Below are 20,927 nucleotides of genomic sequence, written 5' to 3'. Positions count from 1 at the left end.
GAAGTCCAATACAAATGCTAGCAATAAAAGCTTGGCTGTTTCCAATAAACCATGGGTTGTATCTTCAGGTACAGGTAACCTGTGGGGGCCCTTTCCGTGGAATGGAGCTCTTCTGCCCACTATGATGGTATTAGTACAATGGCCAAGAAAACTCTGCTAATGAGGAGCAACTTGAAATGAGATTTCCCTTTTTTCTTCACATCCCATGCATTTATTATTATACATCTTTTGCCCTGTACCACTACTATGCAAGGTGCACTGTATGGTACCATAAGCAAAACGGAGACAAAAAAAAACCCCAGGAGGACTATATGGAATTGGTCACTGAAATGTGGAGAATAAAGAGAGAGGAGGAGCAGAAACAGGGACAGAATTGTAAAATTATAGCAAGGATGGGCAAGTGTGTGGAGTCAGAGGGCAAGTGTGTGGAGTCAGGAGGACAATGTTCCACCCAAACACCCCATTTCTCCTTTGAAATGGCAATTCTCCCGTCATCATTTTAGGGCAAAAATGGAGGGAAACCAAAGGGTTTGAAAGACAGGAAGATTCTGAGCACAGTTAGGGAGAGGGTTTTGAATGTTTGTATGCATTGGGGGGGGGGAGCTTTTGAACTGAGTCAAAAAGGCCAAGGCATGACACTAAAACCAGTGTCAAAAGTAGTGCAATAATGAAGTGAAGGATGGCCAACCCATCAGCTAGAGTTTTTAACTGAGGCAAATACAGGGACAGAGGCAGGTGCAGGTTTTCATAACACTGAGTAGAAAGAAGGTTTGGTGATGGATTGAAGATGTAGGGAACAGAAAGGGAGAAATCAAAACAGCTTCCTGGCTAGTTGGCAGGATGGAATTCAGTGATACCAAGAACATATAGAGCACCCAAAGGCTTGGGAAGGAAGATGAGTAGTTCTATCAGAAATATATGGAGTAGGAGATGTTATAATATCAGGCAAAATGATTTCTGCCTCTCCCCTGTTAGTGAGGGTTCAGATGGGAGGTGGGCCATGTCATTTCATCTGTGCAGTGGCCTTCCATTGCCAGCACAAGAATGAACCAATCACGCTGTGTCTCCAACTACTAAATGTTCCTGTGCTATAAAAAAAAAAATACAATACTACTCAATTCCCAGAAAGAGGCCCAAAGTTAGCCACAATCCTCACCCCTAAGCACTGGGGAGATGGCAGACTTTGGCTTTTAATCTGGATTGCAGCATGGCTATGGTTGGACCTGGAAGGCAATTAAGTGTCTGCCTTAATTAATGCAACACCCTTAGGCAGAACTTTGCATAATGGCATGAAGGAGGCATAAGACATCAGGTAGTTAGTTGCTCTTTAGCAGGACCAAGGCCGGAATGGATATACATGTGAGAAATAGTGGCAGGATGTCTTCCTATTGCTATTTTCCTCAGGAGTAAAACTATAGATTTGGAAGTCTCCAGAGCTGACTCTGCCTTCATGTGGAGTTTTTCTGTGAATTTTTGAATTCAAAAAATTAAAGGGAAACACCAAAAAACAGGGTCTTCTCCATACTCATGCTGGAGGTAGCATTTCTACAACCCACCAGAAAACAAAATCAGCAAGCTTGATCTGTCTACATTTATTTTAATCGGTGCCACAATAAAAATGCTATTCTCCCCAACTACATTTATTCAGTAACCAAACATTTCTCAGAAAATAACGGAGATAGTTTATTTGCTGATAAATTCAGATAATTTAAAGACACTCCTCAAATTGTTGGATTTCACCTGCATCTCCAAAAACAATGCTTTTATAAAACTGGCTCATTTAAATATTCTCTTACCATTAAGCAGAAGTGATTGCATCAAGTGGTACTGGAGCCAAATGAATTGCTTGGCTGCACCAGGACTTCCACGAGATGCCAGTGCCAATTTATTACTTAACAAAGAAGTTTCTGGATTCATTCTGGATCAACTGAACTGGCTTTAAAGCAATGGGGCAGAAAGAGGGAGCAGAGGGTCTCCTGCATTGCTTCCCCTCTTGGTCCCCTTTCCTTGGAGCTGGCTCAGCTGGTCCAGCTACAAGGCCAACGGGATAGAGAGAGGAAGCAAGTGGGGCCACAGCAAAGCCCCGCCCCCCCCCAACATCCATAATGCTGAATACCTGTATATGTCTTGGTCCATGTTGCAGAAAAGGGAAGCTGTATTAGCATCAGTTTTTTTGTTTAATATTGTACAGTTAAACTGTGGTTCTTGTTTCTGATGTTCAAGCCATTTTTTTCTTCACTGTATATGTAAGGATACATCAGGAGGAGGCAGGGCAATACCTGGTGGGAAGGGGAATCGTCATGGCGGCCATCTGGCAGGGCACAGATTACAGGCCCTGGCGGCCCCCGCACCCTTGCTCACTCCTCCCGGACTAAGAGAAGTCCCCCTCCCAGTCCCTGAAGTCAGGGCCGGCTCTAGGTATTTGGCCACCCTAGGTGAGAAATATTTTGACACCCTCTGTCCACCCTCAGGGTAAGGCAGGTGGCTGGAGAGGAGAGGGGGCTGTTGATCTTGAGGCTACATTCAAGGCGCATGCAGAAGGCAGATGATGTACCATGCGACCATACCACGGACACAAGGGGGCACACATTTATGCTTTGGCCATTGTACAAAGAAACCGTCATACGATCGCTTGCCTTTACATCACTTTCTATAATGAGTTTTCACTTTAATATTGTTTAATTATGCAAAAAACCAAAAAAAGCTGCCCCTAAATTTTGCCACCCTGGGCGGCTGCCTAGTTCACCTACATGGATGAGCTGGCCCTGCCTGAGGCAAAGCTAGGCAGGGGGTCGAAAGAAGGAGATAAGGAGGAAGGGGAGGGAGGAGGGGGAGGGGGAGGCAGCAACCTCGCCAATAATCAAAACTGCAAGTTCCAAAGCCATTAATTCAGAGGGACAACTGTAAATTCAAAACTGTAGAGGGAAATTCTAAGTACAAAAGAACAATTAAAAGGAGGCTACAGGGAAAATGCGCACTCGTATGGAAATGTTAGATCTGTTCCTTAAAGAGAGCCCTGCCGAGTCAGACCAAAAACCAGAGCTTGGTGACATTACTCTTTTACTCCCAGAATTCCACAACTACCATGACCACTGAGGATTCAGGGTGGTTATACTCCAAAAAAGTAACTTTACCAAGTTCTGTTAATTGTCCATCCCATCCAATTTCCCATTTCCTACAGTGGCCAGCTAGAGGCCAGAAGTAAGACAAGAGAGCAATTGACTTCTCCTGCTGTTGTTTCCAACAAATGGTACTCAGAGAGCATGCTTCCTCTGAATCTTAAGGCTGCCTATCACCATCATGGTTAATAGCCATTGATTGGATTTAGAAATAATAACAGCCATAAATATATACCAAGCTTGGCTGCCTATCACCATTATGGTTAATAGCCATTGATTGGCTTTGAAACAATGACAGCCATAAATATATACCAAGCTTGATAACGTAGACACCCACAAGGTCTTGCTTTCCAGATGTGTTTGACTTCTGCTATTTAAAGATGGCAGAAGTCTATGTCCAGTACTTCTAAAGGGTGTCAGGTTAGGGAAAGCTGATACAATCCTTCACAGCCACAACATTGTGAGTTCGATCCCAGGCAGGGCTCCAGGGTCGACTCAGCCTTGCATCCTTCCATAGGTTGCTAAAATGAGTACCCAGTCTGTTGGAGGCAATTGGCTTACACACTGTAAACCACTTAGAGAGTCCTTAAGTGCACTGATAAGTGATATAGAAATGTACTTGCTATTGTTATTGTACTTGATAAGCTTTGGTAGATTTGGCATACTTCCTCAGATGCATTGATGTAGGCCAAGTGTATGAAAGCTTATGCTACAACTTCTTTTGCACAGTTAGTTGCAAAGGTACTACACGATCCCTTTGCATGCTGATATTCTCAACTAATGTGACTATGTCTCTGAATTATACCTTCATCAAGCACTGTCATTAGAATATACAAAACTGTAACCAAAATACTGTAGACAACAGCCAAGAGTGATTGGATTGGCTGTTAGCCTTCTTCCATTCTATTTCCTTTCACATCTTTTTTTTTTTTCATTAGATGCCAACAGGGCTCTTATCACCTTCATATGGCAGTAGCTATACGGTACATAAAATAACATCAACAATAACAACAATGACACTGAAGGCCACTTAAGTGAGTACATGGCAGTAGCAAAAAACAAACAAAAACCATGAGTGCATGGGAGATGCTTAACATCCAAGTGTCCATTTTCAACTTTTGTACATATACATCTCAGCTATATCCACTTATATCCATGCAGAGCCAACTTCTTCCCTAACATATGAGCTAATAAATCAATTGCTTTATTTATATCCCATCTTTTCCCTAAGAGTGGACTCAAGGCATCTGATAGAATAAAAAGAGACATCCACTGGGCTTGTATTAATTATAGTATCTAAAGTCAGAGCAGATCTAAGTGGGTTTATCTCCAAAATGCTTAGCAAATTGTCCACAGAAGGCTGTTGATCTTGAATTCTGCTCTCATGAGCCAAGGTGTAAAAAAGCTCCTAATCCTCTAAACATTCTTCTGGACACTTCTTTGTTGTCACAATGGTGACAAAGAAAAAAGTGGTGGGGGAATTATTTAGGAGTTGTTTCACCTAATATGTGACCAGACCCATCAGGAAACCTGGCTCCATCAACATTTTGGGGAAGATTATCTTTATAGCTCCTCCACCCCTGCAGAGACTCTGAATTCCAGTGAGACTAAACCTGATGAGGTAGTGATCTGTCAGTGGCAATGGAACTATAGAAAGTTCCTCCACGCCACATCTCATCCAACAGAGAGAACACGTTCCAGAGTTTTCAGCATGGTTGATGAAGTCGCCCAGCAACAGAAGCTGAGAAGATTCAAACACCAAGCCTGCAATTATCCCAGCTAGCTCAGGAAGGGTGACTGTTGAGCATCGGGGTGGATGACACAACTGCATAATCCCTATTCTGTCCAAGCTGCCCAGCTACAGACACACACACTGTAATCCTCCACAGTGTGGGATAGTGCACCTGGTCAGGCAGATGGAATCACGATAGACCACTGCAACTCTGCTTCCCAATCCCCCAGGTCTTTCTTGCTGCTGTACAGAGAATCCTGGTGGGCAAAGCTTGATGAAACAGCCCTATCCCCCCCGCCCCCAGCTTCATCCAACCATGTTTTCATAATATAAACCAGGTCAGCATGCTTATCCAGGATCAAATGCTAAATGACAGTTGTTTTCCCATTCACCAACTACATTTAAACAGCAGCATCTTTAATCCAGAGGAACTTTCACCACTACAATCAAGACTATCTCAACCAGAGGACAGTTTGGAAATAACCAACACCCTCCCTAAGTCACTCTCATTAGGGAAATTTCAAGACCTTTCTTGATTTATACATTGTTTTCTTCTTGTACAAGGTTTGGAAATGTAACTTTTTTGAATAAATCTCCCAGCATCCCCCCAGGCTAGGGTCCCAGAAGTTGTAGGTCCAAAAAACTACATTCCAAAGTTCTGTTTCTGTATCTTTGACCATATGTGTATCTACTAGTTAACCTAAATTACAGGCTAGGATCCTATGCTGTGCTTGCATAATGTAGATCTACATTAATTTAGCTCCACCATAGTTGTTTAAGTGTGGCATGTTGTGCAATCCCAACTAGAGTAGACTTATTGATTTAATCTTTGACTGATGAGTCATCAGAAAAACAAATGCAACTGATTTAATGGTTCTACTCTATTCAGGATTTAGGCCCCATTAAAAGACTATGCTTGTGCAACACTGCTTACTCCACTGTAACCTAAACATATTGTTTCATAAGGGCTAAAAAATACGACCACACATCTAAGATAAATTTACACAAGTATATGACACTAGCAGGATTCTGGCCATCACCTCATGCATCTGACAAAACAAAATCAAATAGTCCACAAAATGCATACTGCAATAAACTTGTTAGCCTTCAAGATATTACAAGCTGATGTACCTCTTTCAGTCACAACACAGTACATAGTAATTAATCCTCTGGAATTTCTTTGAGGAAAATAATCTGAGAAACTCTTTCCAATTTTTTGGTATCTGAATGTCTTTTTAAAAAGCAAACACATGATTGGAAATAGTAAATATAGACAACACTTATGTTCTTTGGAAGTCGTAACTTTTAAATCTGTTGTTCAGTCAGAGTGTATGTAATGTCTAATGTTTAGTAATTAATCTTATTCTATATTGTGTATATATATATATATATATATATATAGTATTATATTGTATGTCTTGGTTTTTTGTTTGTTTTTTTAAAAAAATAAATAGCAATTTAAAAATAAAAAATAATTAGAAATAACTCTTAATTTTTCATGCAGAGAGCTAATTTTTAGGTCATAAGTAGGCCTCATTCCCACTTACCTCTTGATTGGCTTCCTACACTGATTCCTGAAACCAGTTCAGCAAACACAGTGCTTCCTGCTATGTTTGTGCCGGTTTCAAGAATCGGTGCAGGAAGCAACAGCCATGGCTTCTCCGCCATGTCTCCCTCCATTCTCCTGGCCAGGCCGAGGGTGGAGGAGAGGCTGGGACAGAAGGAGAGAGTCAGACCGGGAGGACTGAGGCATGCCGGGAAGACTGAGGACAGAGAATGGAGGTATGGCTGGGAAAGCCACTGCCAGTGGGATCCAGGACAGATTCAAATCCGATTCAATTACTCATGGTTCCCACTTGGGCTGAATCAATTTATTTCCAAACAAATCAATTCAGCCCAAAAAACACCCCATTTTACCAGTGTCTTTTTGCTGTGGGTTAAATGGGTAGAAATGGGTAAAGACCATGCCCCCCCCCCCCCCAATACTGAATTGCTTCAGGGACTCAAATTAAGTGGGAACCATGGTGGTTTAAACAGGATCATGACCCGGTTTAAACCATAGTGGGAACAACTCCTTAATGTGCAGAGGATGACATTTCAAAAGAGTCCTCCATGTGTGTGTGTAGAGAAGTGATGGCTGAAAGTGTTGTCTATATCTTTCCAAAGTACCAGAATCTCCAGGTTTTGTTATTTCCTCTCTTTATTCACAGCCTTGACAGCAATACCCATTATAAACTTCCTAGTACAATTCTGGAAGCTCCCCTAATTCTGGAGGGGGCAGCTCTGGTAGTCTTTGAGTTCCCAGTTCACATGCTACATGCAGGCCACTTTCAGGACCTAGAAAACGCTAGGAAAAGAATGGCAAATGTACATGGCCCAGAATTTTCTAAATGAAACACACACAAGGAAAGGGGAGGGCTTTCACTAGCAATCCAGTGAGAATCTTGCCTAGACACATTGATACTATCTCATTGTTGTTGCTAATGGGTATGGCATAGGGTCTACATCATACCAATTAGGAAAAGCAAGAGGGAAGAAGCGGCTCTTTAAGACTGGCTTTTAGCATCTGGTAGATCAGAATGTGGAGATGTCCTTGGCATCGCAGTTATACTAGCATCCTGTATAATTAATTATATTACATTGGAAAAAATGGATATTTTTTTCTTGAGTATTGTAATATATCTAGAGACAAGCCAAATGAACCATGGTGTTTGCAGCTATGCTGTAATTTCCCATTGTATCCTTGTAAACATAAAAGCATGCCTGTCTGTATGGGCCATTTGCTTAATTATTTATTTAATCAAATATGTATACCTGTCAATAAAGAGGACTGTAAAGAGCATGGCACTACCTGCATCTGATCTAATGGAAGAAGATATCTTGTATCCACCAAAATGTAAAATTTGTTGTCATTATTGACTCAAAAGGGTCCAAACTGTGTTTTTTCACAAGGATGTGTATTTTCAGACTGCCAATAACCATGTTGTTGTTGAGTGCCTTCAAGTCATTACCAGTTTATGATGACCTTAAGGTGAACTTATCACAGGGTTTTCTGGGGCTGGGAGAATTTAATTTACCCAAGATCACCCAGTTGGTTTCCATGTGTGAGCAGAGACTCAAACCATGATCTCCAGAGTCCTAATCCTATGCTCATACCACTACACCACACTGGTTTACAAATCATATTTATCATCTTGTAGCATTTCCTTTGTTCCATGTCACTTCACCCTTGAACCCACAGAAACTTCTGTAATAACTGTATGTCCTTGTCTGCATTGGAGCGAATGTGTTGTCTGTCACCCTTCCATTTGTTTCCAATGTTTAGGCTGTAAGTGCCACATCTAATGTAGCTATAATGGCCCCACAAGCCCTTGGAAAAGTTAATTTTATGGACTACTGGTAGTTTTGCTAGCTGGTGGATTCTGGCAGTTGTAGTCCCCACACCACACACCCCCATTTTTTTCCTAAGCTCTGGGAATCATTTATGTATAATAAAAGCATACTGTTAAAAGAGATGAAAGCTGGCTCAGTTAAAGCTCATGGTTTACAGAAATACAAAAAATATTGAGCAAAAAATGATGGCAGTGAGAACAGTACCCACAAAAAACCCAATGAGGTTTGAGTATATTCAGTAGCCAAGAGACACAGAAAGACCCGAGGAGGCAAAATGGAAAACTAAAGCCCTAAATGGCTAAAGACCTCAATACCTCAAGGAAAAGTTCTATACACATACATCTGAACACTAGATTTGCTGGTCTTGCAATTAGATTATTGTAACCTCCTTCTGGCAGGGCTTCATCTCTCTCACCTCCGTCCGTTGATTTCTGTCCAGCATTCAGCTGCATGCATTAATTATTACATCTGCTCGCCACTTTGACCATGTTTCTCCTCTATTATCATCCCTTCACTGGCTTCCCTTCCCCTTCTGTATTCAGTATAAGCTCCTGTTGTTGACTTTTAAAGCCCTGCATGGGCTGGCCCCTCCTTATTTATCTGAACTTCTTTCTCTTTACATTCCCACTGGTACCCTCCGTTCTGGTAGTCAAGGTCTGCTGTCCCAGCATAGGATTCCACTGCCCTGTCCCAGATTCGTCCCTTCTCGCTTGCTGCCCCTCACTCCTGGAAGCTCCTCCCCCCACAAACACAGGTCATCACTCAGTTTCAAAACTGAGTTGAAGACTATATTGTTCAGGAAAGCGTTCCCAGGCATTGTGTGATTGTTTATCCGATTGTTATCTGAGATCTGATATTTTATTTGATATTTGATATTTGATCTTTTAAATTTGTTGTCTGCTTTTTTATCTAATTCTATCCTGTATTATTAACTTTTATTTTATAAGTATTTTGTAGAATGTATGCCATTGGCAGGTTTCATTTTTGTCGATTTTATTGTTTGTATGTACAGCGCTGTGTAAATCTACAGAGCTATATAAATAATAATAATGATGATGATGATGATGATGTGGAGACATAGGACCTTCTTAGCTATAGCACCCCAGCTGTGGAATAGCATCTCTTTCAAGGGACCAATTCTGGCTTCATTTCACTATCAAGTTAAAATATGGCTCTTCACCCATGCTTTTAGGGCTTTGAAATACCAGGAAATGGGTGTTTTTGACATTGTTGTATCCTAGTGTTTTGTTTTATATTATTTTCAATTATTTTGTAGTGGTTTAATGCCGTTTTATTGTCTACACCCCACTCTGGAATAGAGCAGGATATAAATATGTTTTTAATACGTATATACATGTTGGGTAAGAAAGAGGATAGAAAAGAATGTGGCTGTTTGACAGAGATGCCTGACATGAACCCTCCACAATGAAATGTTTTTAAATATTTTTGTTTAGGCCCCACTACTTTCAAGAACATATCAGATCAGAGGTAAAACAGGAAAGTTTGCACTTTGCAGGTAGTGAAACTGAAAGCCCTGGTATGCTGCACTGTGAGAGGCTTAGCATCATGGAATCAAAGTTTTCAAGAGTTTTGGAATTATTCACTGCTCATTCTCATTCAGGCGTGCAAAGGTGGGCATCATTCAAGAGAACAGACTAGAGATGTTAGCTAGAGATACAGAGAAACCATTTTGTATGAACTTACAAAATTCAGACTTCCCAAACCTATACACAATCACATGTACTCATGCAGCAAAATCTGCATTAAAAATCCTTACGTTACTGGAAGATACACTAAAGTAGCACCACTCAAAATGGTGGTCCCTGAACAGGTGTCAATGCCTGAGCCATTAGCTGCCAGTGCATTATCAGTTACCAGGAATGAAAGAAACAATTGTCGCCAAGGAGCACAAATAAGGTGTCAATCCCTGGCACACTGGAAAAAAATAATTGTTAGTCCATCAAATAGTCGGATGTGCTAAGGGTTCTCCCAGGCTTGCAAAATGTCTCAGAATTTGGCAGGAGTTAAATCTATAGCTCACCCATTTTTTTTTCTTCTTTTCTTTTCTTCTTCTTCTTCTTCTTCTTTTCTTTTCTTTCTTTTGTTGTTGTTGTTGTTGTTTTGTCCTAGAGTTTTTCCCATGAATTTCTGGTACTAACTGCAACTTTTCTGACTGACTGTAGTGAGATGTTTTGTTTTGTTTTGTTTTTGTCCCAAGAGGTTCTGATACAGGCCAGTGTAAATGACACCAGTCTGTAGCAATTTCCTGAGTTTGTCTTATGGTATATTTGGGTGGTCCCACTGATGATGTTTTGATATGACTTTCACCATAGTGATTTTCCACCAACCTTCATTCCCTCCTTACTTTTCCAGTCACCAAATTCAGTATTTCTTTTTCCTCTTTTCCTCATTCCCTCCTTACTTTTCCAGTCACCAAATCCAATATTTCTTTTTTCCCCCTTTCCTCATTCCTTTTGAGTTCTAGTGCTAAAATGATATTGTTCTACATGGCTAAAGAAAGAACTTTTAAAAAATTAAATAGGAAATTAGAAATACAATATAGAAATAATGTGCAAGACATAGATGCTACAAGAAGATGGTTCTGCAGGAGGAGCATGCAGAGAGGAGGGTTTAAGTTTATGGAAGAAATGGCAAGGATGGTGGGAGTCCACATATACTCATCAAGGGAGAGTAAAGAGTGGCTGAAAAGAAATATCAGAGCAGAAGTAGCTCTACAACCAGCAATAAATCAGGACCAAAAACCTGGCATATTTAGGGATGACTGGAAATGGGAGTAAAAACAAGTAATACAAGGCATGAAATTCCCTAACAGTACACTTCAACATTTCCCAGAACTACTGAGCAGTCCAGAGGAGAACTCAGACATGCAATTAGATGGGAATTAAAGAGCTTGTAAACAGTGTATACATAGAAAAAGTGCAAATAAAAAGTGTCTGTTATGGGAAAAGGTTAAAAATGCCTCTGAATTTTTGTGTCCATTTTTAATGAACTGAACTGCATTTGAAAACTTATAAGACTATGGTCTGAAATCAATTTGCAGTTGGAAAAATGAAAAATTTCACCAAACTAAAAACTAAAATCTGTTAGTTCATCCATCCTTAAAGCTGGAATGACCTGCCAGAGGAGATCCGTCACATTCCCACTCTGACAGCTTTTAAGAAAGCATTCAAGAGGATCTCTTCTGGCAGGCCTTTCCAACTTAGTTACCCTCCCCAGATATAGAGATATCCCATCACCTGTCTATTCTTCCCCCCTGTGTTTCTGCCTATTTTTTTTTTTTGTTGTTTAATGTTTTTAATGTTTTTATACTATTACTGTTTAATTCTGTTTTAGTACTGGGAATGGGGAGGTAGGTATAGGGTTTGATTTTTTAACTTTATTGTAATGTGATGGATTTTATTGTAACCCGCCCGGATTCTTCATGATTGGGCAGACTAGAAATAAATCATTATTATTATTATTATTATTATTATTATTATTATATAAATCAAGGAGACACTGATAGCCAAACAAGCTGTGGACTGCCTGTGTTCTTGGGACATCATAGTGAACAAATGACTTAAACCTGCAACAGGTTTCTGTCTCTGCTCAGTTCTACAAATGCCCCAGAAATGAAGAGGTATTCTTATAGCAGGGACGTAGCCAAGGGGGGGGGGGGGTTCTTGGGGTCCGGACCCCCCCTTCCATTAGAAAAATGAATGGTGTGTGCTGCTGAGCTGCTGCGCCCAAGCCCCATTATAATGGTGGCACTTAGTCTGGACCCCCCCCCCTTCCTAAAATCCTGGCTACGTCCCTGCTTACAGCAGACAGTATGCAACAGACAGGTCCACCCCATCTCCTCCACCTGAAAGCCTAGACACTGTTATCTGTTTTTCCCAGCAGGAAGGAAACAGTAAATCTCTCTCATCTTTCAGTAAACATGTCACCTGCAACTATAACCTCAACTGCATGGCTGTCAACAAGACAGATTACCTGCGTGCCTTGTTTGCTATTCTAATCCCTCCCCCTCAGTTTTAACTGAAAATAACACAAAATGCAGATGACCACATCATGACCACAAAACTAGATCAGTAGTAAAAATACATGTGGACATTCACATGTGTAGACACATACATGCATGTGCACATACATATGCATGCACACACACACAGCACCTCCACAAACCAGTTCTTTCCAGCCATTGCCACACAGGAAGAAGCAAAAGGGGGGATGTTTTAGTGTTGTTGAACTGCATGGCCAAACAAGTTCAGCTATCTCAGTTTTTTTTTCAAACCTAAGTAAATTCTATATTCTGTTCTAACTTATAAAATGTTCTGGAGATTTGCTGGTAAAGCTGCATTATCAACAACCTCTGGAGGAGTCCAGTGCCTTTGCAGTTCAGTAGGTTCCTCCAGGAAGTGAAGCTTGTCCTGGTACCCTCTTGCTAAGTGTCTGGACCTAAACCATTGTTTGAAATTTTCCACAATCTCCTAGAACTGGAGTGGGCAAAGGGGGGGCGTGGCGTCTGAAGACCAATTTTCTAGTCCCAGAACCTTCTGGGTATTGTGCCAGTTCTTCTGTGTGAACAAAAAAGTGACTAGAAGTGACACTCCTGGTGTTTTGGGGGGGGGGTTGTTGTTTTTTTGGGGGGAGAGGTTTTCCTTTGGAACAAAGTTCTTGCTCAGGATCCTTGATCTCAGTCTTCCAGGAACAAACATTCTCATTTTGGGGCAAAATATTTTTGACAGACAGGGCAGACCCAGAGTGTGAAAATCCTTGGGATCAACATGTGTCCTATCAAATGCATGATTTATATCCACATCTAGAATTTTGCTATTTCACAGTCATTGTGGGAAATATATGATGGTAGCAAGTAGTTGCTTTCCATTGCTGCTTCCCCAAGGGCCCTCTCAGATTTGTCTCTGGCTCTATCTTCTATTTTTTCCAGAGCTTAGAACATCCATTTTGAAAAGTAATTTGTTGCTTGTTACCTTTCACAAAGTAGCTCTCTGAGGTTATTTGTTGCTTGCTGTTGAAAGAGTTACTAAAATGGTTGGCATCCTCTTAGTGGTACATACATGAGGTGGGAATCCTCTTCCTACCTCATGCAACAACCAAAACCCTTGACAATCTAATATCCTTGAGTGAATGGCTTTCTCCCACAGCCCTGTAGTGGCTTGTGGAAAGTAAGGGGGAGTTTAGAAGCATCTGGCTATGTGACTATAGCCAGATGCTTCTAAACTCCCCCTTACTTTCCACAAGCCACTACAGGGCTGTGAGAGAAGCCCTGTGGCTATAGCCAGATCCATAAAACCAAATAAAGGTATCATCTGGGACCTCTTTGTGGTTTCCTGAAGGTCATGGAAGATAATATCATAATTATACATCTAGCTAAAAGCACATAGCCAGATGCTTCTCATCCATTCTTCACTCTGCACCAGTCACCACATGGCCATGGAGGGGGTGGCACAGGAGGATGGTAAGTCCTGTGGAAGGGGAGGAAAGGGGAGGGGAGATAATTCATAGTTCTTTCATGGCAGAACTTTACAATGCAGGACCTCAGCCTAGATTGTTTATTACTAATAAAGCACTTTTAATTTATTTTATTTTATCTAAAAAACCTAAAAAAAAGTGAAATTTTGAAAATCTTCCAAGAAAACCCACCAAATGTAACATTTTAACAATCAATTCATCCATGTGTCTTGAACACACAGCATCTGAACAACTGTAGACTTCATGGCTCAGGTCCTCTACTAAATTGGATAAAAGCCTCTTACCTCTCTTGGTAAGGTTTTTTTTAGGCCATAGAAGGGGGAAGGTGAATAGGAGGAATTTATGAAGGATGTGCTTGACCCTTTAACTTCAGCACACTCAGTGCCAAAGGGACAAGAAAACCATTGTAATGCTTTATTGGTGGACAAGGAGCTTTATAAGGCATTAACTAGTTCCAACCTTCAAGTTAATGCTGGTTCAGTGAGTTACACTGGAGAAAACAGGGACTCATACCAGTGAAGCATAAGTAATGTTTGATTTTAACACATGTAGGAGGAAGAGCCTGTATACAGTATTATATGGAGAGGCAAAACCAGCCCTGTGAAGTGCATAACCAGATTTAAGGCTGACAGGTTAGATGGGATAACCAGGGTGGATGAAGACTGGAGAGGGGTTTCTTCCTCCTCCCTCTCCCAAATCTTAATGAAACTCTGCCTCTGATATGAAATGACAGAAGCCCTGGTACTGAGCACCTCTTGCCTCAAGCACCAATTAAAATATTTCACTCCACAAAAACATGTAGCCGCATGGGAAATATAGTGCAAAATTATTGTTAAAAGGAGGGAAGAATTCCCCCAGAGAAATCGGCTGCCATGTAAATGATACCAAGTCTTCAAGCTGGGAGTACAGAAAGTGACTGGGACCGCTCCTTTATCTCTGTGTTGTCACATCCATTCACATCCCTCGCCAGACAATGTGCCTCTGTAGAATTCATGGGTGCCGCAGAAGCTCAGAGGAGAGAATGGAGAGAACAAGAGGGACAGGGAAACATACCTACACCACGGCCTCTGCTTCCCCCTCTCTTGCTCTCCCACCCATGATACAATCAGATGAAACAGAAAGTGCCTAAAAGCCAAGGAATTGGCAAAACCACCTCTGAGTCTTTCTTGCCTAAGAAAACCCTGTGAAATTCATAGGGTCATCATAAATCAACAGGTGGCTTGAAGGCACGCGCGCACACACACACACACACACACACACACACACAAAAGCAACTTATGCTTATGACTATATGGGGAAGAAAACATCAGACTCTGATGCTATAAGCTTGAAAATCCTATTTTTGTCCATGCCTATCTATATTCCCTTTTAATATAGGCTATTATAAACTACAAAAAATGTTGTAGTGTGGAATGCTCCTTTGCAGGGGTCCACATCACCATGCCCTCCCTGGGATGCTCCATTCTATTCTGCTCTCTGCTCCAATTTTTCATCCCCAACCACCACCATTATATAATGTTTTGTGCTCAATGAGCATGTGCAATTTATGCTTGGCCTTGGCAGTTTGTGGTTCCCTGCTGATACTTGCCTCTGTGAATGAATGTTGCCATTTTGGCAGAGCGTGGGGAAGGTTAATCTTTGGGACTAACCCCTTCCCCAAGCTCCCAGCTAGAATTTGTTTATTGTTGTTGTTAACCACCCTTGAGTCGATTTCGACTCATGGCAACCCTGTGGATGAGACATCTCCAAGACTCACTGTCCTCTGCTGTTCTGCTTAGGTCCTGTAAATTCATATTTGTGGCCTCCTTAATGGAGTCCATCCATCTAACATGCAACTTCCTCTCTTTCTACTTCCCTCCAGCTTTCCTAACATTATTGTTGTTTTTTCCCCAATGAGTCATGCCTTCTTATGATGTGGCCAAAATACATCAGCCTAAGTTTAATCATCTTGGCTTTACAGGGGATTTCTTGCTTGATCAGTTATAGGACTCATTTGTTTGTCTTTTTGGCTGCCCATGGTATCCTCAGCACTCTTCTTCAGCACCACATCTTGAATGAATTGATTCTCTTCCTGTCCACTTTCTTAACTGTCCAACTGTCACATCCATATGTGGTAATAGGGAATATAGTAGCTTGGATAAATATAGTGCTTTATAAATAAAGGTTAATAATAATAAATAATAATTGGATGATTCTGACTTCAGTGCTCAGTTGTATATCTTTGCATATTAGGATCTTTTCTAGTTCCTTCATAGCTTCCCTCCCACATATACACATTCTTAGTCCCCTTCTGATTTCCCAGCTGCAGTCCCCATTCTGGTTCATGTTTGATTCTAGGTATGAGACCTCTTTTCCTATTTCTATTTCCTCATTGTCCATGGTGAGTCTGTGTAGATCCTCTGTGGCCATTATTATTGTTTTCTTTATGTTCAGCAGTAAGTCTACCACTGCACTTTCTTCCTAGACTTTCCTTAGCAGTTGCTCCAAGTCTGAGACGTTTTCTGTTAGCAGTATGGTATTGTCTGCTTATCTTAGATTGGTTGATATTCCTTCTTCCTATTTTCACTCCTCCTTCTTCTGTGTCCAAGACTTTTGGCTACATAAGGATTCATAAACCCTGTATTTTGGCAACTTAAATATAAGCACATAGGATTAGTTCAGCCTCTCTATATTAAGATACTAGGTTAATTCTTTACAGAGCAACAATGAACAGGCAGTACTTTCTTTGGCCAAAAGAAAAGTCTGTAAGACAAGGGATCTTTTTCTATCAGCTTTTCCCAATCTCTATATTTTTGGACTACAGTTCTCATCAGCCACAAGCAACATAGCCAAATGATCAGGGATGATGAGAATGGAAGTCAGAAATGCCCAGTCGTGACAATGTCAGATACCAAGTTTCTTTGAAAGGTGATGGGCAACCAGTCAGGTACATAATAGAAAGAATCTCCACTTGTGAACAGAAGGCCTAAAAGGTGGTGGACTCAAAGAGACATGCATCCATGCCTTCTAAGTAAAGTGTGACTAATGCTTTCCTTCTGTTTGTGTAATCCCACAAAACTCATTTCACTGCAGGACTACAAGTGAATAACAATATTGTAATGGTTCTATTTTTCTTTCCCTGGACTGTGTGAATAAAAATATTTCAAGTTTTATCTGGAAGAAGCATAGTGTCAAGCTTTGGAGAATCTCCAAAGGCAGAGAGTTCCATAACAGAAAGACAGTCACTAAGACTCTGTCTACATCTCTGCATCTCTGTCTACCCTTGGCTATTCTGCTTTGGCACATAGATGTTATGTTTAAGGGAGCATTCTCAAATGTGCATGTGTACTCTGAATACTGAGAGAGAGAGAGAGAGAGAGAGAGAGAGAGAGAGAAGTGTTGAGCCTTGGGCCATAGCTCAACTTATATGACCCCAATATATTTTAGTCTGGCTCAGGCAAAAAAAAAAGTCTGTTTTTTCATTATGTGAATGTGTTTTTTTAAATTCTTAAATGTATGTTTGACTGTATACCTGTATACCTATGCATTTAGAAAGGTGTGACCATGATGCATCCCATGTGTCAAGCATTCAAGTTCATACCCCTGGCTAAGGATGCACATGCAGCCATGCTCTTACGCTTGTGTTCACAATCTCAGCCAAGAGCCGTTCTTTGCAAAAGTTGCACTGCTTTCCATTCCTGTTGGCTTTTTTTTTTAAATGTGGTCCAACATAATGAACATGCCAACATTCCCAGCTGAGGGCAAAACACTAAATGCTGAGTTGGTCCTGAGCAGAGGGAACTCAAGCGCTTCCCAACTGTCAGTTCCTGTTTCAGAGAGGAATCAAAGGCAGCAACCCAGCAATAAGGAAAGGAACTGGACTGAATGGAGAGTCTGTAAGAAGAAACCAAACGAAACATTTTTTTGAAACTGCCCTAGGTAATATGAATGTCTGGAATATTTTATATAACCATCAAGCAGGGTTGGGGTATACTTCCATTGAACTGCACCTCGCTCCAGCATAAAACTGTAAAACATGTCACAATGACTTTTTGAAGTAAATCATTTTAAATGGGAGATAAAATGAGAAAAAAGGACGCAGAGACAGATATGGCTGGGTGTTGTGATTGTATAATGGCAATTTATGAGCAGATGAGGAAAGCATCAGTGTGCAATGGAGAGGTGCAATGATTGCAAACAGTGAAGAAGTCATGCATGGAAAGGAGGTGCACATCAAGAAACGGCAAACCAAAGAAAAGAATAGAGAATTTACCTGGTAGGAATATTGATGAGTTAACTCTGGATTTGATATTAATTATGACAAAGATGGCAAGAACCAAACATTCACTCTGTGTTTCAATCTTGCCTACTCTCAACTCTGATAAGTGCAAAACACTGACTCCTGCCTCAGATCATGCTCTGCTATTCCATGTCTGCCCCTTCTTCTACCATAACAACCTCGCAAGGAACAATAGCCACAGTGTATATAGTGCTTTCAAATATCCATAATTCTTCTTTAGCTGCAACCACACTGCCGAAATTATCCTGGTTAACACCAGTTTAACTGACATGACTCAATGCTATGCAATTCTGGGATTTGTAGTTTTGTGAGTCATTTAGCCTTCTCTGTCAGAGCTCGGGGGGGGGGGCAAAACAAACTATAATTCCCAGAATTCCATAGCATTGAGCCAAAACAATTAAAAGTGTCTCAGCCTGGATCACTTCTGCAGTGTGGATGCACCCTTAGTCATGCTATTGTCATAATTCTACAGTGTACCTAAAAATTAGGTCAGTATTGTTACCATCATATTGCACAGAGGGAGACAGAGTGTTAAGCCTGAGAAGAGTTCAGGAAACTTACTTTTTGGACTACAACTTCCAAAATCACCCATATAGATGGCAGATGGTATCAAAGAGATTCTAACAGTTATACTTCAAAAAGTAACTTTTGCAAGTTCTGAGTCTGGAAGAAAGGGGCTTGCCTACTGGGTTAAAGGCAAAATGACCAGACCATGGAGAAGCATCTTGATTTATAACTCATCCACTTAGCCACTATGCCACACCAGCTCCTAACCCTGTTGCACCATCATCCTAGTCTACTTTGACCCAAATCATTATGTTATCTCTAGAACATGACTACCAGGATTGTCTCACTTACACCACTAATATAAAAACCATTGGCCATGTGCTTAATTTGATACCATACTATTTTCACTATTTTCACAGTGCCACTGAGTCCCACAGAGCATCTAATTCATATGGTTAGCCATACAGAGCAACTAGTACCTCTACATAGGGATGCAGTCTTCTAGATGCTAGACTACACTTCATACTAGCCCTAGCCAGCATAAGCAATGGGTGAGGTATTCTATGATCTGCAGTACAATAACATCTGGAGGAGTATGTGCTTAGCCCAACCCTTCTCTGATACAAGCATTCCCATACTTGGGTCCACAGATGAAAATTCCAGAATTCCTGAAATTAGGCATGATGACTGGGTTTCTAGTAGCTTAAGTCCAACTATATTTTAAAGACCAAATTATGGAAACCAAACTTCAAGCAAGAACACCTCTCCACTAAGAAGGTAGCTGCCTGGAAACTCCAACACGGAAAATGCTCACAGCAACAGCAGCTGAGCAATGGACTTTTTCTTTGTTATCATCTTAGAACTGGAATTCAATATCGCAACATCCTACCTCCCATAGTCCACCTCTCCCACCTCTTTAAAGTCTCTTACTTGTACATTTCTTGATGGCACTTCCCTTCTTGAGAGCATGGCGGCTTAGCTTGCAGTGGAAATTATCCTCCCAAAATTCAGCAAACCAAATGTTCCGGCGGTTGTTGTCCAGTGTCCTACTGGAGAAATAGCGATCAAAACCTGATAAGAGAAAGAGATGATAGATACATGAATCTCAAGTGTTAAACCATGTGGATCCTGGGGGTGGGGAATCAACAACATTTAATGTGTACTATGATAAAAGTGTCTTTTCAGCTATTGAAACTGCACAAAACAACTGGAGAGTTTTGTAGGAAAAAGAATTAGGAGTTCAAGGACTATTTATTGACTTCAGTGAGGGCTATGCTCCTCTGGAATATTTTAACTACATGTCCAACATGATAGACATAAGCTAAAAGCCTAATTCAGTTGAAACTGCATCTTAGATTTTAGTGTCCATTCAGAATGGAAGAACTGATAATTTGGGAGAAAGCATAACACAGTTTTGAGCCTGAGCATCAATTCCTTTAATAATATATTTAAGCAATATTTTGTAAAACTGAAAAAATGTTTGTGGATATGGCTGTTTCGACAGGACCATCAGCAGGAGACCAGCATTCCACATAGATTTGTGTGGAATGTAACTGCTATTACTTCATTTTGTTGTTATGCACCTTCAAGTCATTTATGACTAATGGTGAGCCTAAGGCAGCCCTATCATGGGGCTTTCTGGGCAGATTTCTTCAGAGGAGGGTTTGCCATTGTCATCCTTTGAGGCTGAGAGAGTGTGACCTTCTGAAGGTCATCCAGTGGGTTTATATGTCTGAGTGGTATTCAAACCCTGGTTTCCAGAGTCCTAGTCCAACACTCAAACCACTACTTATCAAATTTGCAGATGACACCAAATTAGGAGGAGTAGCAAATATCCCAAAGGACAGGATCAAAATTCAAAATGACCTGAATAGACTAGAAAGTTGGGTCAAAGCTAACAAAATGAATTTCAACACGGAGAAATGTAAGGTACTGCACTTAGGGCGGAAAATGAAATGCACAGATATAGGATGGGGGACACATGGCTGAATGAAACTACGTGTGAAAGGGATCTAGGAGTCCAAGTAGACCACAAGGTGAACATGAGTCAACAGTGCGATGTGGCAGCTAAAAAGGCCAATGCAATTTTAGGTTGCATCAATAAAAGTACAATGTCTAGATCAAGGGAAGTAATAGTGCCACTGTATTCTGCTTTGGTCAGGCCCCACCTGGAATACTGTGTACAGTTCTGGACACCACAATTTAAAAAGGATGTGGAGAAACTGGAGCGTATCCAAAGGAGGGTGACTAAAATGGTGAAGGGCCTGGAAACCATGCTCTATGAGGATGAGGAACGATTTAGGGAGCTGGGGATGTTTAGCCTGGAGAAGAGAAGGTTAAGAGGTGATATGATAGCCCTGTTTAAATATTTGAAGGGATGTCATATTGTTGAGGAAGCAAGCTT

The 20,927-nt window shown here is 41.0% G+C and overlaps 1 protein-coding gene across 3 annotated transcripts in view; it reads right to left on the bottom strand.

Moving 5' to 3' along the window:
• GRM4 (glutamate metabotropic receptor 4) overlaps positions 1–20,927 on the bottom strand; it is a 453,403-nt gene that overhangs the window by 114,055 nt on the left and 318,421 nt on the right. For all 3 annotated transcript variants that reach the window (XM_089514714.1, XM_089514715.1, XM_089514716.1), the window contains one exon: positions 19,454–19,594. In XM_089514714.1, the coding sequence (XP_089370840.1) occupies positions 19,454–19,594 (141 nt within the window). The remainder of the gene's footprint in view (positions 1–19,453; positions 19,595–20,927) is intronic.

This window comes from Sceloporus occidentalis, unplaced genomic scaffold (assembly GCF_023333645.1).
Source record: "Sceloporus occidentalis isolate IW3139 unplaced genomic scaffold, rSceOcc1.0.p SCAF_3, whole genome shotgun sequence".
Lineage (NCBI taxonomy): Eukaryota > Metazoa > Chordata > Lepidosauria > Squamata > Phrynosomatidae > Sceloporus > Sceloporus occidentalis.
The sequence above is the reverse complement of the archived record's forward strand: the minus strand, read 5'-3'. Positions and strand labels throughout refer to the sequence as shown.